At 33.0% G+C, this 25,872-nt stretch overlaps 1 protein-coding gene across 1 annotated transcript; it reads left to right on the plus strand.

The window, feature by feature from the left end:
* Positions 1–7,697: 7,697 nt before the first annotated feature.
* LOC131644781 (uncharacterized) lies at positions 7,698–9,668 on the plus strand. Its single transcript, XM_058915374.1, has 2 exons — positions 7,698–8,204; positions 8,310–9,668. The coding sequence occupies exons 1-2, from the start codon at positions 7,698–7,700 to the stop codon at positions 9,666–9,668; spliced, it is 1,866 nt and encodes a 621-aa protein (XP_058771357.1).
* The last annotated feature ends 16,204 nt before the right edge of the window (positions 9,669–25,872 follow it).

Raw genomic sequence — 25,872 nt, forward strand, 5'->3', positions numbered from 1 at the left:
TAGAGTCGAGTGAGTGAATAATTTGAATCAAGAAATAAAAACCCAAAAAACTGATTATATGATTCAAATCAAATTATTTCATGATTTGAGTCATTGAATCGAGTTAGAGCAATTCATGATTCGAATCAGAAATGCAAAACCAAAATCCAAAATCTACATCCAATTTTTTATTCGAGTCAAGCTATATTGTAATTCGAATCAAGACCTCCATGATTTGAGTCAGACTTTTATGTGATTCGAATCATAAATACCGAGGCAAAATCCTATTTTTTAGATTCAATTTTTTTTCCGAGTCTCCCTTTTCCATGATGCGAATCAGAAAATACACAATCAGTTTTTTATTTTCACATTCAATTTTTTATTCAAGTCAACCAATTCTCTGATTTGAATCACACTTCAAAACAAATTCAAATTTTAACAAAAATAAGTATTTATTTGAATCGAGACTTGACACGATTTGAACCATTCTTTCAATTATTTCTTGATCTAAAATTATGACTAATTAACTAGAATCACATTGCATTGAATTTAAACAAAAAGTTCAGTTTATACATACGTAAAAACAATTTAACATTCAACTCTAAAATGCACAACTATGTGAGGAGACTCAATCACGATAAACAAATCAAAAACTAAATTGACAAGTAACCCTAAGAGGTAGAACAACTTTAAAGAGTTGCTTGAAAAAATGGTGTGAAATTTCTTTAAATTGTTTATGGATTCAGATTGTGATCGCCAGACCACCCTCAAATTTGTATGAAGTGGTGATTGATTGCGAGGAGAAAATACATGTATTTATTGATGAAGATACATTATTTATACTCTTGGAGTAGAATTCATTGGGCTTTAACCTCAGTGGTGAACAATATTAAAATTTATATTTGAAAATTTGATTTTATTTATAAAAAAACAATTATTAAATTTGATATAATCCAATTGATTTTCACAAATATACGTCTAAAAATATTCTATAAAAATCAGTTTTATTCAATTTTTACGTTTTTTTATATAGATGTGAACACCTTAATCAATAGTCTAGACTTGGGACCATATGTTCCTCTAACAGGCTTCATTCATTACAATTTGAAATATTTAATGAATTATGGTTTTGTAAGAAAGTTTCGTGGATCAACTCCTCTCTTGACAAAGTTTGAATTGAAATAGAATGTCAACCTGTTTAAAAATGAAGAAAATGATCAAGGGAACATATATACACTCGTTCATATTTGTGTGCTCAATCACCATGGACATTGAAAAAACATTTCATGTGCAATCCTAATCCAAACCCATCGTGCTTTCAAGTAATAATTAATAACCAATATTTGTATGTATGTACCTAAAATCCGCGTTTGGATGAGAACAAAAGAAACTTGGGAAGGTGAAGACTATGAGTTCGTGCAAATTGAAACCAAAGTTAGATCATTTTGTATACAGCATTGGTAATTTGGTAATGAAATTTATACTCAGGGTTAAATATACAAAATCTCATAAAATATTAGCGAGAGATTTGATTTTAACTTCTATAAAAATAAAATTGAATTCCCTCTTTAAAGTAAAGATTCCATATCTTTAACCCTCAAGAGACAAAGTGACATGAAATCTTCAATGTTACTTACGTGGCATGTCCACGTAGATTTTATTTATTTATTTATTTTTTAAAATTCATGTGAGATTTATTTGTTTTGAAAAAAAATGTAAACTTTTTTTTGAAAATTTTACTATTGTTTTTATTATGAGAGGGTAAATCAAAATTCGCTCACATTACAGATGCTTAAATATATTCAAAACAAAATAAAATGTATTTTACCTCTGTAATGTTAGCGAATTTTAGGCTCTGTTTGGTAAGACAACTTTTCGAGCTTATAGCTTATGTCTTATGTCTTATAAGCTCATATGATAATTTAGACCTGTTTGGTAACGGTCTTTTCATCACGAGCTTATAGCTTATTTTACTAACTTATAGCTTATTTTCCAGACGCTATTTCAAATAGCGTTTTAGCTTATGTCTTATAGCTTATTACTTTTTCTTCCTTTTTTATCCTTATTATTTCAATTAAAATCCATTTTTAACCCTTATAATTTATTTTAATTTAAAATAAAATAATTATATATTAAATATCTTTTATGTCATTTTACATTTATAAGTTAATTGAACCGCTAATTTTATCAAACACTTTAATGAGCTTATAAGCTATCAGTCTCAACCAACCGCTATAAGCTATAAGTCATCGGTCATCAGCCATCAGTCATAAGCTATAAGCTATCAGCTAGCTTATCAGTCAACCGCTATTTTTACCAAACAGACCCTTAATTTGCCCCTCGTAATAAAAACAACAATATAATTTTCAAAAAACAGTTAATTTTTTTTTAAAAAAATTTAGAAATTAAAATATTTCCACATGAATTTAAAAGATGTTTAAGAATTAAAAGAAAATACCACGTGGAATGCCACGTAAGCAGCTAGAGAGAATCTTTGTTGCAATATGGCAGTCAAGGTGTACTTAAAGGAATTTGGAAATTACAAGGGGGATCAAAATAAAAAACTTTACTAGAGGCTAAAATCAAATCTCGCTAACATTACATGGGTGTTTTATATATTTAACCCTTATACTTAATGTTTCCATTTTTTTAAAATATAATTTCTTAACAATATATGCAACTGCAAATTAAAATGGTTTTGTTACCACTAAAAGTGATTTTTAAGTCAACTATAAAAGACTTTAATGTATGGATTTTTGTGATTTAAAGTGTTTCACAACAAAAATAAAGTTATTTTCCATTAAACGGATTAGCTACATAAAGTAAAAGACAAGTTACTACTAGAAATACCACGTGTTTTTTAGAGAGAGGAGGTCTCACCTTTCTCTAGAAATTTATCGTGTCTTTCCCGTCTCAGTCTATTTCTAGGGTTTTGAGGGGCAAATTTTTTCCCCAGGTTATCTAATTTTTTTCCCCAAAATCTTTGGCTCTCAAACCCTTCTCTTGTAGGAGTTCCCTGTGTTATGTTAGTTTTAGTTTGTGAGCCTCTGGTTTTCTGTCGTCATGGACAAATGGAAAGAGATTTTGTTACCGAAGGTAGAGGAAGAAGGGGTCACGGCGGAGGTGGAGGAGGTATGCGGTGAGGAGATCTTTCAACACACTCTCGCAAGGAAGCTTTGGACCGATAGCAGTTTCAACTCTGGAGTTTTTACAAACACTATGATTGGTTCCTAGAAGTTAAAAAATCTAGTGGAAACCCAAGAACTAAGCAAGAACTTATTTTTGTTTCGGTTTTGTAGATGTTGTTGATTGGCTGTAATTTTTGGTAAAACTCATTGTGATTTTATCATGTCAAAACTGATGTCATGACATGTATTGAAGCCTTTATTTGTGCAGGCCTTTACCTGATGTCAAGGCCGATGTCATGACATCCGTAGGTGCTACATATTATTCTGTTACTAATTCTGTATGTGTGATCTGTTACGATATGCGCTTTATTTGGAAATATTGGACTAAGCCTTACTTGGAAATATTAGATTATGATCTGATTGGACTTTTCAAGAACATACTTGATTGCTATTATCTTTGGCTCCTTGAATTGTGGAAATTAGTTTAATTAGGTTAAAGACTAATTTGGATCCAAGGCCCAGCTGCTGCGTTTTGAAGACTCTATATATTACTGAAGAAGCTGCAGCCCTAAAACAGTTTTTGAGTGATAGAAGTTGTTTGGTGATTAGGGTTTTTGAAGTTCTAGTTTTCTTGTGAGCCAAACAATCATCGTGATGGTTGTCTTGGTCTAGGTGTTTTTGTTTGTGTTGTAAGAGGTACTTGAAGCTTTTAAGCAAGAGTACCATTGTACTTGATTGAAGCTTTTAAGCAAGATCAAGTTGTGTCCTTGAAGTGTGTCTTCTTTTCATATTTGTTGAGTGTTATTCATCACTGCTGTGATTGAGGGGGAGCGAGTAGGATCTCTGATCTAAGTAGCTTAGATTGAAGTTGCATTGGGTAGATATTAAGTGAAAGGTGTAGTATTGATGTGTATTACTCTGAATTGATACTACTTATAGTGGACTTCCTCCCTGGCTTGGTAGCCCCCAGACGTAGGTGTATTTGCACCGAACTGGGTTAACAAATCACTTGTGTTATTTGTTTTATTTCTTGTTCATTATTATAGAATTGTTCAGATAGGTAATGTCGTGACATCCTTTTCGACATCACGTATCTGATTCCAGAATTTCAATTGGCATCAGAGCAGGCACCCTGCCTGTTTGGTTTACTGGGTGAGATCTAGGGACAGTATTTTTTGGTACTATGGACAAGGAAGGTGGTGGATTTGTGATTAGACCACCCATTCTAGATGGTTCCAATTATGATTATTGGAAGCCTCGCATGGTGGATTTTCTGAAATCCGTGGATAGTAAAGCATGGAGAGCTGTAAACAAAGGATGGGAACATCCTGTCACTACTGATAAAGATGGCAAGAAAACTCTTAAACCGGAGGAAGAATGGGACAAAGATAAGGAGGCATTGGCGCTTGGCAACTCTAAAGCTTTAAATGCTTTATTCAATGGAATTGACAGGAATATATTCAGACTAGTACACCATTGTGAACTAGCCAAAGATGTCTGGGATACCCTCAAGACCACTCATGAAGGTACTTCCAAAGTGAAGATGTCAAGACTTCAGCTGCTAACTACGAAGTTTGAACATCTAAGGATGAAAGATGATGAAAGTATTCAGGATTTTCACATGAATATCCTTGATATTGCTAATACCTCAGGAGCTTTGGGAGAAAAAATGTCTGATGAAAAGCTGGTGAGAAAAATCCTTAAATCCCTGCCTAAGAGATTTGATATGAAAGTTACAGCTATAGAAGAGGCACAGGATATCAGCAAAATGAAGGTAGAAGAGTTAATTGGATCTCTTCAAACCTTTGAGATGGGGATCAGTGACAATTCTGAAAAGAAGAACAAAAGCATAGCTTTTGTGTCCAACTCTCAAGAAGAAGCAGAGGAAAGTAGAGAAGAAAATCTATCTGAATCTATAGTTATGCTTGGTAAACAATTTAACAAAATTATGAGAAGAATGGATCAGAAGCCAAGACCTAATGTCAAGAACATCTCATCTGACACTAGTAGATCTTATGACTCTGGCAGAAGAGCTAAACCAGAAGAAAAGTACGATCATAGCAAAGGAATTCAATGCCATGGATGTGAAGGGTATGGACATATTAGAGCTGAATGTCCTACTTATCTCAAGAAACAAAAGAAAGGACTGTCAGTCTCCTGGTCTGATGAAGATTCTGAGAGTGACTTTGAAGAAGAATCAGTCAAACATGTCACAGCCCTTACTGGTGTTTGTAATTCTGATGAAGACTCTAGTGAAGATGAGCTAACCTTTGAAGAACTGGCAGCCTCCTATAGGAAGCTGTGTATCAGAAGTGCTGAAGTCTGTCAACAAGGTGAAAAACAGAAGAAATACATAGTTCAGTTGGAGGCTGATAACAAAGGACTTAGTAAAACAATATCTGAACTAAACAGTGAAATTATCATGCTACAATCCAAACTTGATCAGATGTCAAAATATGTAAAAATGTTGAACAGTGGCTCGGATATGTTGGAGGAGATTCTGCAGATTGGAAAGAGTTCAGGAGATATGTCTGGTATAGGTTTTGTTGGTACAAAGAAACATTCCCAAGATGGTAATAGGGCTAAACCTAAAACTGAGATGTTGAACCCGATGTCAAAACATGCGACTCAACATCAAGACAAAAGTAAAATGAAGAGAAAATTTCAAAGATGGAGATGCCATTACTGTGGAAGATTTGGACACATTAAGCCCTTTTGCTTCAGATTATATGGATACCCAGATCAAGCTCCATACTACAGACCTAAGCAGATCATGCCCATCCAGAAGCAACAATGGATACCCAAAAATATGGCTTTAATAGCTCATACATCTCTTAGAGTATCAGCCAAAGAAGATTGGTATTTTGACAGTGGATGTTCCAGACACATGACTGGAATCAAGAATCTGCTTGTTGATATCAAAAATCACTCTACTAGCTATGTAACCTTTGGTGATGGAGCTAAAGGAGAAATCAAAGGAGTTGGAAAACTTGACTGTTCAGGAGTTCCAAATCTAGAGGGTGTTTTGTTGGTCAAGGGCCTGACTGCTAATCTCATAAGCATCAGTCAACTCTGTGACCAAGGATACCAAGTTAACTTCACTAAAACTGAGTGTGTGGTTACTAATGAAGAAAAGGAAGTAGTAATGAGGGGAGTCAGATCCAAAGATAACTGCTACTTGTGGGTGTCTCATGAATCCAGCTACTCAACTGTATGCTCTAAAGAAGAAGAAGCAAAGCTGTGGCACCAAAAACTTGGCCATCTTCATCTAAGAGGTATGAAAAGGATTGTCTCTTTGGAAGCTGTGAGAGGAATTCCTAAGCTACAAATTGATGAAGGAAGAATATGCGGTGAATGTTAGGTAGGAAAACAAACCAGGATGTCACATCCAAAGGTTAGACATCTGACCACTTCCAGAGTTCTAGAACTGCTTCATATGGACTTGATGGGACCAATGCAAATGGAGAGTCTCGGAGGAACGAAATATGCTTATGTGGTTGTGGATGACTACTCCAGATACACTTGGATAAACTTCATCAGAGAAAAGTCAGATGTGTTTGATGTTTTCAAAGATCTGTGTCATAGAATTCAAAGGGAAAAAGAAAATGGTGTTGTGAGAATTAGAAGTGATCATGGAATGGAAAATGCTACTCACAAAAGAACACCAGCACCTACTCATTTAAAACTGTCCAAAGATGAAAAGGGAACTAGTGTTGATCAAAGTTTATATAGAAGCATGATAGGAAGCCTGCTGTATCTTACAGCCAGTAGACCTGATATTGCCTTTGCTGTTGGGGTGTGTGCTAGGTATCAAGCAGATCCCAAGGTCAGTCACATAAACCAAGTCAAGAGGATCCTGAAATATGTGAATGGTACTTGTGAGTATGGAATGCTCTACTCTCATGGGTGTGAACCTATTCTCACTGGATATTGTGATGCAGATTGGGCTGGAAGTGCTGATGACAGAAAAAGTACTTCAGGAGGATGTTTCTTCTTGGAGAATAATCTTATTTCATGGTTCAGCAAGAAACAAAATTGTGTATCTTTATCCACTGCAGAGGCAGAATACATTGCAGCAGGAAGTAGCTGTTCTCAGCTTGTTTGGATGAAACAAATGTTAACAGAATACAATGTCACACAAGATGTCATGACATTATATTGTGACAACCTAAGTGCCATTAACATTTCAAAGAATCCTATTCAGCATAGCAGGACCAAGCACATTGATATTAGACACCACTACATTAGAAATCTTGTTGAGGATAAAGTAATTGCCTTGGAACATGTTGCTACTAATCTTCAGCTGGCTGATATTTCACAAAAGCCTTGGATGCAAATCAATTTGAAAATCTAAGAAGTAAGCTAGGCATTTGTCTTTGTGAAGAATTATAGCAATTAACCGGGTGTGGGGCCAACAGAATCCTTCTCTCCAAATATTTGTTATCATTACATATTAAAGTGTATTTTCCCCCTCTTTTACACTTTCTCCAAACGGTTCCCATTCCCACAAAACCTATTTTCGGCATTCACGTTACCTCTCTGATTCGCTGCATCCACAAACCTCTCTCCATCATTCCATTTTCTCTCAACATGCCTCAGAGTTCTCCCTCAAAGAAATCGTCTCCTCCCTCTGAAACAGCATCAGGGTCTAGGGCACCAAATGTAATGAGTGATCAAGATGTTGTGTTGAATGTTGTGCCATTGAACACTCTTCAAGCTACCGATCATGTTCGTAGTCTTCCAAGAAAGATGCATGCAAGAAAATCGACTGGTGGGTCTGTTCTAGAAACCTTTTCTGCTCAGGGTAAAGAGGGCTCGGCATATGTTCACAATGCGATCGCAGGTCTTGTCACAAGAATCTTGAATGAAGGACATAAGGTAGAAGGAATATATGTTCCTTTAGCCCAAGCTCCGGCCTCTGAGAACAGCAGAGACGATCAAGATGATGCTAGCAAAGATCAGGTTGATGTTGAGACATCTGAAGATAACAATGTTGATATCTCTGGTGCTAAAGATGTTGAGACATCTGAAGCTAAAGATGTTGAAACATCTGGAACTAAAGATGCTGAGATTCTTGAAACAGAGAAAGCTGAAGAGGTCCCTGCTACTCCTTCTAAATAAACTCTTAAAGAAGGCCCTACTGTGAATGATGTGGTGGATCTGGATAGTCTGGCTGATCCTATTGACATTGCTGATGATGAGCTCATATCTAGCATCTCTCATAGAGTCAAGACTCGAAAGGGAAAACAGGTTTGTGATCAACCTCCTTCCAAACCTAAAGCTACTCCTCAAACGAAGGTTACCAAAGAAAAGATCAAGAAGGCCCTTACTGAACCTTCAAAAACTGGGAGCAAGGTTGCTGTGAAGAAGAGGAAAGAAAGAAATGCTTCTGACCCTGAAGACAATGTCTTAAGTGATGTCCCTGACATCCCTTCAAAGAAAAGGCATGCTGTCACCAAAGCCTCCACTACTGTTCCTGATATTCCCTTGGACAACATCTATCTGCACTATGCTTCAAATGCTATGCAATGGAAGTATGTTTTTCAGCGAAGATTGGCTTTGGAAAGAGAACTTGCAAATGATGCTCTTGAATGTCAAGAAATCATGAAGCTCATCAAATCTGCAGGTTTGCTTAAAACTGTTACCCATTTTTCTAAATGCTATGAAATGCTTGTGAAGGAGTTTATAGTCAATTTATCTCAAGATTGTGCTGATGGGAAAGCTGAGGATTTTCATAAGGTGTATGTTAGAAGAAAGTGTATAGAATTCTCCCCAACTGTTGTTAACCTCTATCTAGGTAGGAATGATAAGGCTCAACCTGAGCTTGAAGTGACTGATAATGAGGTGTGCAAAGTGATCACTGGTGGTAAGGTTAAGAAGTGGCCCATAAAGAGTAAACTGTCTGCTAGTTCTCTTAATGTCAGTTATGCATTGCTACACAAAATTGGTGCTGCTAACTGGGTGCCTACCAATCATACATCTACCATTGCAGTTGGCCTAGGAAGATTCATATATGGTGTGGGAACCAAGACTAAGTTTGATTATGGAACTTACATATTTGATCAAATTATGAAGCATGTTGGTACCTCTGCTACAAAGATGCCCATTGCTTTTCCTTCCCTGATATGTGGGATTATTCTTAATCAGTACCCTGGGATTCTGAAAGCTAAAGAATCTGTGTGCAAGAGGGAGAGTGCCTTGTCCTTCCACCATAAGTTGCTCCAAAGATCAGATGACATGACATCTGCTGGGACATCACAAACCAGCAAATCTGTCTCCAAATCCTCCCTTATTGCTGAGCTGAAAGAGACTTGTAAAGAGTTGGACAATAGGAAGATGAAGCTTGAAAAGCTCATTCAGAGTCTTGAGCAGTCTGCAGATGATGACCATGCTGGTGGAAGTGAAGGTGCTGGTAGTGGTGATGATGAAGATAATGGTGCTGATAGTGGTGATGATGAAGAGGCTGAGGATAGTGAAGGTGCTGAAGAGACTGAGAGTAGTGATGCTGGTGAAGAGATTGGTGGCTCTAGTGCTGAAGAAACTGATGAATCTGACAATTAGTCCTACTTCTCTTATGCTGTTTCTCTGGTGATTGACTTAGTGTTGTCTTTTTGTACTCTTGTGTGGTTTGGCTCCTTTTATGGCTAAAAAGGGGGAGTAAATGGATGTGTTTTTTTGGTGTTGTATGGTCTATTTGACTATGGATATTGGAATTATGTAACAGATGATTAAATAGCTGTTTTCTGGTTTCTCTAGTGATTAAACAAGCTGGTTGTTGTTTACCTCTGCTACAGAATTTATTTTTCTGTATTCTTGGTGTTGTGATCTGCTGCTTGTGCTCTGATATTATATGGTTGCATTTATTCTTGTTTTAGCCAAAAATTAGCCAAAGGGGGAGTTTGTAGATATTGTTGATTGGCTGTAATTTTTGGTAAAACTCATTGTGATTTTATCATGTCAAAACTGATGTCATGACATGTATTAAAGCCTTTATTTGTGCAGGCCTTTACCTGATGTCAAGGCCGATGTCATGACATCCGTAGGTGCTACATATTATTCTGTTACTAATTCTGTAGGTGTGATCTGTTACGATATGCGCTTTATTTGGAAATATTGGACTAAGCCTTACTTGGAAATATTAGATTATGATCTGATTGGACTTTTCAAGAACATACTTGATTGCTATTATCTTTGGCTCCTTGAATTGTGGAAATTAGTTTAATTAGGTTAAAGACTAATTTGGATCCAAGGCCCAGCTGCTGCGTTTTGAAGACTCTATATATTACTGAAGAAGCTGCAGCCCTAAAACAGTTTTTGAGTGATAGAAGTTGTTTGGTGATTAGGGTTTTTGAAGTTCTAGTTTTCTTGTGAGCCAAACAATCATCGTGATGGTTGTCTTGGTCTAGGTTTTTTTGTTTGTGTTGTAAGAGGTACTTGAAGCTTTTAAGCAAGAGTACCATTGTACTTGATTGAAGCTTTTAAGCAAGATCAAGTTGTGTCCTTGAAGTGTGTCTTCTTTTCATATTTGTTGAGTGTTATTCATCACTGCTGTGATTGAGGGGGAGCGAGTAGGATCTCTGATCTAAGTAGCTTAGATTGAAGTTGCATTGGGTAGATATTAAGTGAAAGGTGTAGTCTTGATGTGTATTACTCTGAATTGATACTACTTATAGTGGACTTCCTCCCTGGCTTGGTAGCCCCCAGACGTAGGTGTATTTGCACCGAACTGGGTTAACAAATCACTTGTGTTATTTGTTTTATTTCTTGTTCATTATTATAGAATTGTTCAGATAGGTAATGTCGTGACATCCTTTTCGACATCACGTATCTGATTCCAGAATTTCAGGTTTGCTACCAAAAAGAGATCTGGAAAGTGTGTTGCAAAACAAACCTTGGAGTTTTGATAGGAATTTGTTGATCCTATCTCACATCTCAGGGGAGGAACAACCATCAGTGCTGAACATGCACTATGGTGTTTTCTAGGTAAGAATCTATGAACTGCCTCTCATGCTCAAAACAGAAGCGATGGCGAGGAAACTAGGTGGAATTCTGGGTATTTTTGAGGAGGTGGATCAGAAGGACGCTCATAGAAATGAGAGGTTCCTTCGAATTAAGGTAACATTAGATTTCAAACAACATTTGAAGAGAGGAATGATGGTACGTTTTAAAGACAAGAACCTTCAGGTCTATTTAAAATAGGAAAGGCTCCCGACCTTCTATTTTGTTTGTGGAAGATTGTGATGCGGTTGGGGATCTTAGTGAAGATGGGTTTGAATAATTAGAGGAGAAATATCTGTTGTACGATCTTTAGCTAAGGGTCTCTCCATTACCCAAAACTCCAGATGAACAAAAGAAAAATGAGTCCAACTTCAATTCTTGCAGCAAGATCCTTTTCAACATATCTTTAGGGCAAAACAGGGGCGACACCAAAAGTAAGGAGAAGGAAGGAAAATGGGAAGTTGAACAAAACAAAGACACGTGGAGTGGAAGTAAACAGGTTGAGGCTCTGAAAACAAAAGATGGTCCTTCTGGTAACAATATCCTGGAGATTGAAGTTATTGCGGAATCTTTAGGGGCGATTGATATATCTAATGTGGGTAAGGGAAAATTTACAACATCTAAAGCCACAAATGTGAAGAGAAAGAAGTGGACTAGAAGATAGGCAACTAGGAAGACAAATCTCAATCATGATAAGTAGCTGGAGCTTGAGATTGGTAAGCACCATCTAATGGATGTCATGATCATTGAAGGTACTCTAGAGGGGTGTGGGAGTGGTGAGAAGAAAAGAAAGAGTCAATCTGCCTTGAAAGAAATTCCAGAAACTAAACCAGAGGTGGTGTTGGAAGGCCAACACCACCTATCACATTGAAAATTATCACTTGGAACTGCAAGGGGTTGGGGAGTCCAGGGAAGTTCGAGCCTTTTTGAGGCTCAAACATATTGAAAATCTCGGCGTGATGCTACTTATGGAGACACGTCTTAAAGCTTATGAAGTCCAGTCTATTAAATTTAAGAGCGACTTCAAGTGTTGTCGAATTGTGGATTGCTGTGGGATTGGTAGGGAGAGAGATGAGGGACTAATTCTTTTTTGGAAGGAGATGATTCAACTCAACATTATCTCTTTTTCTTCAAATCATATAGGAGTTGATGATAGTGATAATCAAGAATGGTATTTTAGTGGAATTTACAGCTTTCCAGAGGAGCATAACAAGAGGAAAACTTGGTTGTTAATTCAAGAAGTGGTTAAAAGAGGTGGTGATAGATTTTTTTTTTGTTGGGGATCTGAATGATGTGTTGTTTAATCATGAGAAAAAAAAGGAGGAAACAACAAAACTTCTAGTCAAATTTCTTGGGGTGCCAAACTATGGATCTCTGTGACCTAATCGACTTGGATTTTGAAGGATACCCTTACACTTGAATAAACGGAAGACAAGAAAGTAATAATGTCCAGTGCAGGCCGGATAAGAGTTTGGCTTCTGAGAGTTTTATCAATAGGTTTTCCCCTAGTAGAGTAAATCATCTCTTCCATTATGGTTCGGACCATGCTACAATCATAATTGATTTGGAAGTTGATATTGGAGTAATACTAGGAAACGAGGACACATTTTCAGGTTTGAAGAAGTGTGGAGTAAAGACCCTAGATGTGAAAGATTTGTGGACCAACTATAGAACAACTATTCAATCAGGAACCATAACAAATTGGCTGCAATGAAAGGCTTAGATAAGCTTTTCAAGGAGTATAAGACTGGTTTAGTAAGTAAAGAAATAAGAAGAATTGAGGAGTTAGTAAAGGATGACACCAGTTGGGCTGGGAAAAAAGTATGGGTCTAAAACTTGGATTGGAGGTTATCCCTCAGTGGAGCCTAATTTGTTTGTTCCCTCTATTTCTTCTTGAATGAAATCCTTTTTCCATAAAAAGCGGGGTTAGACACATAGATCAAACTATGACATAATATTTAATAAAAAATTGTTTATATTTATCTTGTTGTAACGAGCACCGTTAAGAACAAATTAAAACTATGAGAAAGATTGAACTTCGTGAACTAACAAAAGAAACCCTTCAGTTTTTATGAAAGAGATAGAAGGGGGAGTAAGAAGAAATTAGGATTGGTTATAACTATTTTACTATTAACTTTCTCAATTAGGGTTAAAAGATTACAAGTGAATAACAACTATCAATGCTCTCTCAATAACCTGAGAGAACAAGTATATTTAGATACTACTAAGCTAACTTAACCAATTGGGCTAACAGATCGGTCCAATTTGACATGCTAACAACATAGCTTATTTCAACAACTTCATGCTTGAATGGTGACTACAATATGCTAGACTTCGACTTCTGATGAACCAACCCTTGTCGAGACTAGAGTTTGATCCAATTACCATAAATCTCCACCTTGGAACAAAATCTACATCATCAAGGGAATAAAATAGCTTTCTTTATGCAGCTTAATCAACTGCATACAGTGAAAAAACTTGCCACTTAGCAATGTCGTGGTGATCATATCCAGGTCTTCAAGTAGGATATTATGATGACAACAATTTTGGAATACAACATTATAATCAAGTGTCATCTTTAGAAGAATTACCAAGATTTCATAGTCGATACCTCTGCCACCAGAACATATGTTCATTTGATATTACACTAACCCATATTAATATTTCAATACCAAAATTAGTTGAGTTTCAACACCTTTTTTTTTTCTTCAATTTATCTAATGAATATATTTCATCACCTTATTTGTATTTACTTAACTATTTCTTATGTTTTATTATAAACAAATTGCAGGTAGACTTCCCAATAATATTAAGAGATTATGATTATCACTTTCTTCTACCGTGTGGTGATAACAGGAAAAAAACACTTATTTTATTGAACATTGAAGATCCATATAGAACAGGTTCAAATTCGATGATAACTTAACAAACAACATGTGTCATGTTTATAAAATCCATCCATAATAAATTATATTTTTGATCTTTATGTTTAATAATCATATATTCCTCTTTCAATTCTTATTTCCTTGTTAATTTCAAATTCCCTCTATCACATCACGTCTTTTGCTCGAAATTTACTCTTATTTGTTTATAGAAAATTTCTTTTCTTTTTAATGAAACCAATTACTATTAAATTTAACTTAAATATTCAAGAATATTAATAATGAGCGGCAACACACGAGCTCGTACAGATGCATGAGTTAGTTAATAGTATAATTTACAATTTTATCTCACTTAATCTTACTACTCATCCAATAGAACATCCCCATCTATGCTACATTTAATTTATGGTTTTTTCTTTACCCACATCCTTATGGGGTCACCCCAGCGAAAATCTCATTTTACCCCTGCTTCGGAAATGCATTTCCGAAATATTTTTTTTTCTAAATTTTTTCAGACTTCAGAAGTGCATTTCCGAAAAAATCCCAAAAATTAAGATTTTGATTAATTAGGAGATGCATCTTCGAAAAAACAAAAAAAATCTAAAAATTCCAAAAATTAATTTTAGGATATGAATTAATTTATATATTATAAATTTGATATAATTTATGAGTAATAAATAATAATAATTATATATTTTGATATAATTTATTAGTTATGAATAATAATTATTATATATTTCTATTCTGATTCATATTTTAAAATTTAAAGTAATTTTAATTAAAAAAATTAAAATAATTTCACTTACAAAATGAGTTATAATTTTTTATTTATATATTTATATATTTATAATAATCATTATGTATTTACAAAAAAAATTAAAAAAATGAGTGTTTTAATTTATATATTTATATAATAATTATAATAATTATTATATATTTATAAAAAATTTTATATATTTATATATTTATATAATAATTATTATATATTAATTATAAATATATTTATATAATAATTATAAAAATTAAAAAAATGAGTGTCTTAATTTATAATAATTATTATATATTTATATATTAATTATTATATATTTATATATTATATATTTATATATTTCACTTACAAAATTAATAATTATTATTATATATTTATATATTTCTATTCTGATTCATAATTAAAAATGAGATAATTTTTTATTTAGTTTAAAAAAATTAAAAAAAGATTTTGTCTTAATTTTATTTAATGAATAAATTTTATATTTAATTCTATATAATTCAAAATTTACTTATGGAATTAAAATGTTTTTGATTTATATAAGTTAGTAAAATAATTTTTAACTTTCAAATAGTTTAGGATGTTTTGATTCACCTTGATTTTATTGATTCACCTTCATTTTATTGATTCACCTTCATTTTATACCTATTAATTGTATTGATTCACCTTGATTTTAATTTTTTTAATAATTATTAATTATTTCGGAAGTGTATATCCGAAACATTCCAAGACCAATTTGGTCTTGGAATATTTCGGAAGTTCATTTCCGAATTCCTCCAAGGGGGGTGCGTTCGGAGATGAACTTCCGAAAACACCACATTTTCTGAAAAGAAACTTTATTTCGGAGATGCATCTCCGAAATCAATATTTTATATTAAAAAAAACACGTTTTCGGAGATACATTTCTGAAAACACATTTTTTAACAAAAAAAGTACCTTTTCGGAAATGAACTTCCGAAACAAGGGGTAGTGTGGTAAATTCAACAGGGGTGGACAAGAAGGTTAGGAGGTGGGTGAAGAAATTTTCTTAATTTATTTCCTTGTTGGTTCTTTATAGTCCAACATTTAGTCTCGTACAACATAGTTGATCTTAGAAGTGTCAGATAAAATTTCCCCTTAAATTTAAGTGACACTTTTTATCACATAAAATACTTGAGTATCTGCTCCATTTCAATCACTCAACTTAAATTTGAGAACTTACATCTCCTTTTATTTCTCCATGTTTTGTACTATAGAATCAAAATATTTAAATTCTGTAACTAGCTAGTATGATATGCTATCCAACTTTGACCTCTAAGTTGGATATATATATATATATATATATATATATATATATATATATATATATATATATATATATATATATATATATATATTTTAAACTTATATTCCATATATTTCGTTTTACTTCTGCTTAGGTGGAAGCCATACACTTCTAAGGCTAGTCAACAAGTCGCCAACCTCCTATTTAAGTTTTCCCTCAGCTGTCAAAGTAAGACTATATCATTTACAAAAAAACATGCATCTCAGTGCTAGCTCTTGAAGATATTTCGTAAGTACATGTAAAACTAAAGTAGAAAGGTAAGGACTTATGGGTTAATTTGGGTACAATGATATTATTATGGGAATATTGTTCGTCTCCTCACCCTTCCATCGACCTTTATACTTGTTCTCCTAAGTCAAAAATTTCTTTCATATTTAACACATTTCACTTAATCCAACTCTCTCGTTTTTCTTTCTCTTCCCTTTACACACCGCCATCTTGGTTTTTTTTTTATTAACTTTCTTATAATTTCTTCAAGTTTTAGCATTTTTACTCCTAGACCAATCTTTAAAATATTCTTTTGGACTTTAAACACTTCCTATATGATTTTCTAATAAGAAATAAATTTTTTTGAGAATATGCCATGCCACTTTTGTATTTGATAAGATGCCCATCTTTTTTTTCTAAAGAACTTATTAACTATAGTAAAATCAAAAGCCGACAAAAAATTTAGGAGGGATTTAGCATCTACATTTACATCCTTGAGGCCATATCCCCTTTCCCTATATACTCCCTCAAAACCTCTTGATATACTCTTTACATGCCCATTTTGATCGACTTTTAGAAAATTATTTTCTCCTTGTTGTAGATTATGAAATAAACCTTCTAATTTCTCCCAAAATTTTACTTTAAATCGTTCCAAATTAGAATTTATATTGTTTAAGTTTCTTTTTCTTTTCTTAGTCCTTTCATCTCACGCCTCTTTGTTTTGGTTGTTATTTTTAGGGTTAAATATGTTTTTGGTCCCTATAAATATATCAAATTTGACTTTTAGTTCCTATAAAAAAAGTCATATTTTTGTCCTTATAAAATTATTTTTGCATAACGTTTTAGTCCTTCTACGGGACTAAAACTACGTGCATAAATAATTTTGTAGGGACTAAAACATGACTTTTTTTATAGGGATTAAAAGTCAAATTTAGTAAATTTGTTGAGACCAAAAACATATTTAAAACTTATCATAAATAGTTCAGGTACCCCGTCCTCCCACATCCACACATCGAAAACAAATTTTTAAAATAAAAATAGTTTATTTCACCAAACACATGATTTGCTTTCGAATTCAAATTAACATTAGAAATAATAAATAAAAACAATTTTAAAAATTTTCAAACACACATTTCAAATAATAAAATATTAAAAAAAATCAAATCAGAATATTAACTTAATAACGAAACATCAATTATCTATCCATTAAATAAAGATACTATCAAATGCCATATATTATTCTTTAGTATTAATAATATTTACACTATATTAGCGACTTTTAGTAATAGCCTAATGTATGTATTATTCTTATTCTAAATCAATAAAAAAATGACACGTGACCCCATTAATTTTTCAATGAAATTTCACTCAAATTTCTCTTTCCTACACTTTTTTCACTTTCATTTTAATTTTTTTCTCTCCATTTTTTTAAAATCTTGGTATCCTACCTTGCGATCGATTAATCTAAGAGGATCAATCTCACCATCCACTAGCGGGACCCCTGTTTAAAGCCAGAACAAAGCTCTGTATGGGCTGACCCAACATAAGGATTGTTAGCACCTAGCTGGATTCGAACTCAAGACTTTGAGAGGAGCATACTCTCAAGACCCAAGCCTCCATTTTTCTTTCCTTTTTTATTTTTCTAAGCATAAATAAATATAATTTTTTTAATGGAACAAATAGGAACACTTAAAAATTTCCTCAACTAAAAACATAATTATTTTATGATTATTAAAAAATTATTCATAACTATTAAAAATTTTATTTTTAAATGTCAAATTTTATTTTTTTTTCTCACGGGCCACTATCAATAAAATATCTATTTTATTTTAATTAAAAATATTTGTCTTTATTTGAGACACATATTTCTTATTTTAAAATATAAAATTTCTATTTTTCTATTAACAATTGTATTTATTTGAGACACACAATTCTTATTTTCAAATGTCAAATTTTTTTATTTTTTTCACGGGCCACTATCAACAAAATACCAATTTAATTTTAATTAACAATTGTCTTTGTTTGAGACACAAAATTCTTATTTTCAAATGTCAAAATTTCTATTTTTCTCATGGGACACTATCAGCAAAATACATATTTTATTTTAATTAACAATTATTTTTATTTGAGACACAAAATTCTTATTTTCAAATGTCAAAATTTTTATTTTGTTCACGGGTCACTATCAACAAAATACCTAATTTATTAATTAACAATTTTCTTTATTTGAGACACAATTTCACTTTTCAAATGTCAAAATTTCAATTTTTCTCACAGGTCACTCTTAACAAAATACATATTTTATTTTATTTAATAATTATCTTTATTAGAGACACAAAATTCTTATTTTCAAATGTCAAATTTTTTATTTTTCTCACGGGCCACTATCAGCAAAATGCCTATTTTATTTTAATTAACAACGGTCTTTATTGAAGACACAAAATTATTATTTTTAAATATTAAAATTGAGTTTATATTACTATTATTATTTATTTTATAATTAAATAACTCATTTTAAATTTACATGTATATCTAAATAAAATATATATCGTAATAAATAAATTTACTCGGGTGAATACACATGTATCTTGCTAGTTAAATATTCTAAATTATTATTTCAAGTTATCAACGGAGGCGAGTTCAAAGTAAATGCTAAAATCCTCATTATCTATTGCATATTCATCCTTTATAATTGGAAAAAAATCTAAATCCGGATCCAATTTAATTAAAGCGGATATTTTCTATCAAGGGAAATGCTAAACAGTGTCCTTAGGACACTTTTAAGTGATTAAAATGATAAGGATATTCCGTCGTACATTATGAGTTTATTTATCCTTCCAGAGGCAGTAATACATGATATTGAAAGGATGCTGAATGCTTTTTGGTGGGGAGGTGGGAAGGATGGTGGAGGAATTCGTTGGATGGCATGGGATAGGTTAGCGTGTCCTAAGGAAGACAGAGGCTTAGGCTTTCGAGACTTTAAAGCTTTTAACATGGCTATGGTTGCTAAACAAGGTTGGTCCTTACTATCGAAACCAGATACTCTCGTCTCTAGAATTTTCAAAGCAAGGTACTTTCCCAATAATTCTTTCTTTGATTCTTCCCTTGGTTATAACCCGAGTTTTGTTTGGAGAAGTATTTGGAAATCCCGTGAGGTTCTAACTCTAGGATGCAGGTGGTGTATTGGTGATGGTAGTCAGATAAATATTATGCAGGAACCGTGGTTTCGTGGTAGCAGTGACGGTAAATTAAGAGGACCGCAAAAACAGGAGGTTTACCATATGTCTGTTAATAATCTTATGCAGGCCAATGTTGAACAATGGGATGTTGATATCGTTAGAGACCCTTTTTGATGCGTCGGATATGGAAAAAATTCTGTCAGTTCCTTTGATTGAAGAAGTTACAAAAGATAAAATGATTTGGAAGGATGAGCAGGATGGTGTCTATAGTGTGAGAACGGGTTATAATCTGTGGCATCACGCGGTAAGAGGTAGTGAGGTGGTGGGGGGAGCAGAGAATTGGGGAAGTATTTGGAAGATCAAATCACCTCCTAGAGTCAAGCACCTTCTTTGGCGAATTTGTAGAGATTGCCTTCCTACTCGAGAGAGACTCAGGAATCGTTTTGTGATGTGCCCGTCAGCCTGTCAGTTCTGTGATAGTACATATGAGGACGAAGGACATCTTTTTCTGACTTGTATAGTTACTAATTAGTGTTGGAGGGCAGCAGGTTTGTCTCACCTTATTGATCCCCGATTACATTCCTTTCAAGATATTAAATCTCTTATCTTTGATATCTGCTCGAAGGAAAGCCGAGAAGCTGCAGGTAGATTTGCAGTTATGTTAGATGTTATTTGGAAAAACAGGAATGACTATGTCTGGCATAATGAGCAAGAAGAAGCGTCAGCTTTAGGTTTAAAAGCGAATTACGTATGGAATGAATGGTTTCAAGCCCAAGAGAGAATGACTAGTAATGCTCGTCCCAATCATGTTCTAGATTGGAGTCCACCTCCCGTGGGTTGGCTTAAATGTAACGTTGACGCGACTTTTAATAATAACAACAACACTACTAATAGGGGGTGGTGTGTGCGTAATCACTTTGGCAACTTTATCTATGCAGGTATAACATGGGATCCAGGAACTCTACCCGTCTTTGAAGCTGAAGCCTTGGCTCTTAAAGAGGCTATCCTTGGGGCTATATCCTCGAATTTGGAGTTCGTAATTTTTGAAAGTGATTCCCAAATTGTTACACAAGCTGTCCACTCAAATAAAAAGGGTGACTCTGAGTTTTGTCTTATTATTGATTCTATTTGTAGTTTATTACGGTCCTTCAAAAACTTTGAGGTAAAGTTTGTCAAACGTCAAGCGAATTCGGTTGCTCATTCTCTTGCAAGGGCGGCCAATTCTTGGGCTCGACGTAGTTTATTGAGTTCGACTCCTCTTTGTATTGAACATCTTTTGATTAATGAAAGTCGTTAAGTGTGTTTTATTAAAAAAAAAATGATAAGTTTTTATTAAAATGTGTGTATTTAATGCTATTGAAAATTGAAATGTTAACTTTTATAAAAAATATTTTTTTTATTTAGTATGCTTAAAGAGTGTCATGAGGGTACTGGTTAACAAACCCTTCTATCAAATTCGAAGCAATTTCAGATGGACAACAACAAATCCGAATTTTGATGTCACATGTAGTTTAAACCTGGCTATTGTGGAGCAGCTAAGAGTCAAATAAGGTCATTGAAAACATTAAAGCAATAGTGCATGGAAATTGAAGGCTTTTAACATTTATTCATGAACCTAACATATGTCCCTACAATTTCTTCAGCAACCGAACCCACCTTGCGAGTTGTGACTTGTATGTTGTATCTTCCTTTCACTCAGTCGATTTCTAATTTTAAAAAGGAACACGGGGGAGAAGCCTTCTAATCAATCCACAAGTGTTCTATGTACGTTTGAAGTAGATCAAGTAGCGAATGGATGTTTGATTTGATTGTATTTCAAAGTATATATATATATATATATATATATATATATATATATATATATATACATATATATATATATATATATATATATATATATATATATATATATATATATATATATATATATATATATATATATATATATATATTGATTTGCCATTTAGGAAATAAAAAGTTTGCATAATCAAAGAAAACAACGGAGACATATATCCACACATATATACCTGTACATTTTGACGGAATAGTGCATTAGTAATGGCCAAAAATAGTTTTTATAAAAACTATTTAAAGTAACTTTAAATTTAAGGGATTTTTTTTTTAAATTTTAATATTTTAAATTTTACATTAAATAGATAAAATTCTTAAAATATTAACATTTTATGAAAATTATTTTAACCAATTTATCATTTGAACTATTTTAAAAAATGATTTATAATTTTTTTAAACAAAAACATGTATATTTATTAAAATCATTTTAAAAAAATAAAAACAAACTAAATCCTAGTGCTGAAGTTTGGGACACACTATTAGATTCTTGACATGCTTGTAACTTAAAAGTTATTGTTCAATAAATAAGACTAATGTATAAATGTCAATTTTAGGATTTCATCTTCTTTGAAGGGAGCTTATGGTTCAAAATGTGATCAGTGAAGGGAAACAGAAAAAGATTTGAAGAATGTGGCAGAATATCCAACTTGTTCTTCATTAAAATTTCGGACTCTCATGGAGCTAAGGAAATGTGCAACATCTTTAAAGACTTTGGGAGTGATATAATAAGTGGTGACCCCCCACCCCCCCCCCCCCCCCCCCCCCCCAAGAGGGATAAGAGGGGTAAATAGTATTATTTTGTGAGATTTGGGAACATTGAAGATGAAAAGAATGTAGGGCATGTAACTTGACAACGTCTTCATCAATAAATGTAAGATCTACGCCACCATCCCTATGTTCTAAAGGGGAAGATTCATATTAAAGTATTGTTGTATCAAAATTATGTAGGATATGGAAGATTCACTAGTTAATGATTGCATGAGGATTGCTCTGAAAATAATGTGGAAAGCTAAAGTCCCTTCCAAAGTCAACTTGTTTTGTTAGAGACTTTTCCTGGATATGCTGCCAATTAGAATCCAACTTCATAGAAGAGGAATAATTCAAAATTCTCATGACATAGTTTGTGTCCTTTGTTTTAGACAGGAAGAAAATCTCTTCCATTTGTTGTTCCATTGCCCTATTGCTGTGAAAAATCTGACATAGGGTATATTTTTGGCTTGACACTAAAATGGTTGATGTAGATAGTAGAAACCTTGATTTTTTGATCTCAGACAAACAAATTTAAGGAAAGATAGCCAAAAATAGAGAGAGTATTGTGTGGTTGGTAACTTGCTGGTGCCTTTGGACCAAGAGAAATGAAATTATTTTTAATGAAGAAGTAGACGATGTTGATAGTGAAAAATTCAATATTAGAATGGTGTCTTGGCTATGCCTTGTAATAGGGTCCAAAAGTAGACTAAAATGTAGCTTCTATGAATTGTGTAAATTTTCCAAGGATTTTCTCAAACTAATATGAATGATGTATGTTGTAGGTTGTGTTGAACAATTATAACTAGGCATAGAGTACCCCTGGTACTCTATGCGAATACGCTATTGCTCACTAAAAAAATCAATGTCAATTTTAGATATTGAAGTGCATAATGTTCAACTCTTTTGTTTTCTTTTGTATTGTTCTCTATTTCTCCATTATCTCCATTATTTTATAGTTTACAATACAATGTTATAGTTTACAATACAATGTTATAGTTCTAATTAATTTTTCAATACATTATAAAACCAAGACGTATATGAATGATGCCATAACATACAATATCCCATAATTAATTTCACAATACATTATTAATCTAAGACTTATATGAGTGATGTCATAATCTGTAATACCCCAATGGTAGAGTTTAGAATTAACCATTTTGATACTTTTACAATAAAGTAATGTAAATCCGACACAAGTATGCAAAATACCATAAGATGCATCAAATTTTCTTTCAGGTACAATATGTTATGATTCAACATACAGTAAATATGCAACGGAAATACTAAACGTAACATAAGAAATGCGATATCCTTCATGCTATTTTCCCTTTTCTTTGTCAGGTACCTAATCATCTGAAAATAAATCAATAAGCATGGGGTGAGATAATACTTCTCAGTGATGTTCTTACTAAACCATAAGTCTGCTTGCTATGCATCCTATACTACAAGTAGCTCAACACTTACGCGAACACTCAACTTCTTGAGGTAGCACTCGATATCTTAAATCCCCGTCTCTTTTATGGATAATGACACAATGTTCCTTACACCCGCGTATTCCATAGATTGTGTCTAAAATCACACGAACTCTAGTATCCTAATAGTCATCCTTAACTCAAGTATAGTATTATGGGATCGTTAACAACCTGTTAGAATCTCACAAACCAGGTCTAGTGTTACGGGATATCCAATCCTAGTAGTATGTGGTAAGACTTACATCTAATTACGGGTCATACACATAAAAGATCATGTCATCGTTATACATAGTTAGTACTTTATTAATTTCTTAGGGTTAATGAACTTTTTCATCTCTTTAAATATTTCAAATTTCGCTTTTAGTCCCTCCAAAATTTTCCTTCAATAAATCGTCCTTTCAAAATTTTTCTTCTGAACTATTGGTCCCTAACGTCAAATTTCGTAGCTAATCAGTGGCCAAAGTCGTAGCTAATCTCAAGCAAATTTGACGTTAGGGACCAATAGTTTAGACGAAAAATTTTGAAGGGACGATTTCTTAAAGGAAAATTTTGGAGGGACTAAAAACGAAATCTGCAATATTTAGAGGGACCAAAAAGTTTATTAACCCAATTTCTTATCACATAGAAATATATGTATTTCTTATATGTCCCAAATAGTGATTTGTTAGACAATTGGGGTTTATACATAACTCCTTTAACTTTCTATCTTTCTTAATTTATAAGCAACAATGAGGAATCAAACATCTCAAGAAATCATTACGGGTAGGTATCTCATATGGTGGGTGAGACATGCTATGTGTATAATGGATACAAACAAAGTGAGTTAAGTATAATCAAAGATATCAATGTATACAAATGAACTCAAGTATAAAAGGTTATGGATAAAAGGGATGACATACCTCAAGGTCAATCATATCATGTATGTATGAGTATGATGTAATGATCAACTGGATGAATATCTCATGTATGAGGGGTTAGTCAACAATGTATATATATAAAAAGATAATAACATAACCAAAGTATATGATACAAGTATGTAAACAAGCAAATATGTATACAAGTAAACAAACAAGGTATAATCATGGTAATGATGAACAAGTTAATATTAACATGGTGATGCATCAAGATCAAGGGAAAAGATCAATGGATCACAAATTAGGGTTTTAGGTATATACAAGGTTCGTTCACTTGGAAACAAACTAAATCCTAGGTGAAAATTAATGGGGATCAAGTTACTGTTATCTAAGGAAGCTAAATTCAATCTTAATGTGATCACAGAAGTTTGATTAATTTATTTGGGGAAGAAATTATTTGGAAATCTTTGATAAAAGGCTTTTAAAAGACATTAAAAAGTACTATTCTAATTTAATCATAAGATGATCAAATAATAATTTTTTTGCGGATTTTAAAATATAGTCTAAAAATATATCACATAAATAAGGTATGTACAAAAAAATTAGACAAAAAACAAATTGATTTGCTAGGTTAAATAAATTGTTGAAGTTTGTAAAAGAAAGTAAATAAAATAGTGATAAAAAATTACAATTTTGTAGCCAAAGAGGCTTGACCACTAGGCCACACGCTTGTGGTGATCATAAGGTGACTCCATTTCAACAAATATTGAAACAAGTGATAAAATGGTTTAAAAATCAAAATAGCGCAAAAAGGGTCTGAGGGGGGGGGGGATCATTCAATTCTCAACCTCAAGACAAGGCATTTTTAAAAAACGCAAATCATTCAATTCTCAACCAAATGCAAAACTATAAACATGAAACTTGTATAGAATTTTATTACAAACTCAACCATGTATCATTCATAAATTTATTTTAACTGTAGCCCACAAATTTCTCGAAAAACTACATGAAACCTAATTTTTCAAAACAAAATTAAATGATGGATAACAATGATAAGTGAAAACCACTTGAGGGATTTTGATCCTCACATTGTAACTAACATAATAGAATCGAGTTTTTACATAAATGGTACACAAATGATAGAATACAAAATTTCAAAGTCTTACTAATTGGAGAAGGTTCAATGCCTCTTTAACCAACTTCTAGAAGTGTTGTGATGATCTGAATAGCTTCCTGGGATCCCCTTGAAGCTAATGGAATGCTTGAATTGCTTTGAGAGTGCCTAAGTTGTTTTGCTCGATTCAAGTTACAAGTGCTTGAAGTGAAAATGGTGACTGGACTTAGAGTGATTACAGATGTAATGTGAGTGTTTGAACAACTTTTATATATATATATATATATATATATATATATATATATATATATTGTATAGAAGGTGTTTGAATGATGAGTTTGCAGAAAACTTGGTTAGAACTT

Source organism: Vicia villosa, linkage group LG1 (assembly GCF_029867415.1).
Source record: "Vicia villosa cultivar HV-30 ecotype Madison, WI linkage group LG1, Vvil1.0, whole genome shotgun sequence".
Lineage (NCBI taxonomy): Eukaryota > Viridiplantae > Streptophyta > Magnoliopsida > Fabales > Fabaceae > Vicia > Vicia villosa.

What these genes read in the sequence shown, in the direction of transcription:
- LOC131644781 (XM_058915374.1), top strand. Translation starts at nt 7,698, where the DNA reads ATGCCTCAGAGTTCTCCCTCAAAGAAATCGTCTCCTCCCTCTGAAACA. An exon ending in AAACAGAGAAAGCTGAAGAG is followed by an intron (nt 8,205 to 8,309) that starts GTCCCTGCTACT and finishes GCTGATGATGAG; the next exon opens with CTCATATCTAGCATCTCTCA.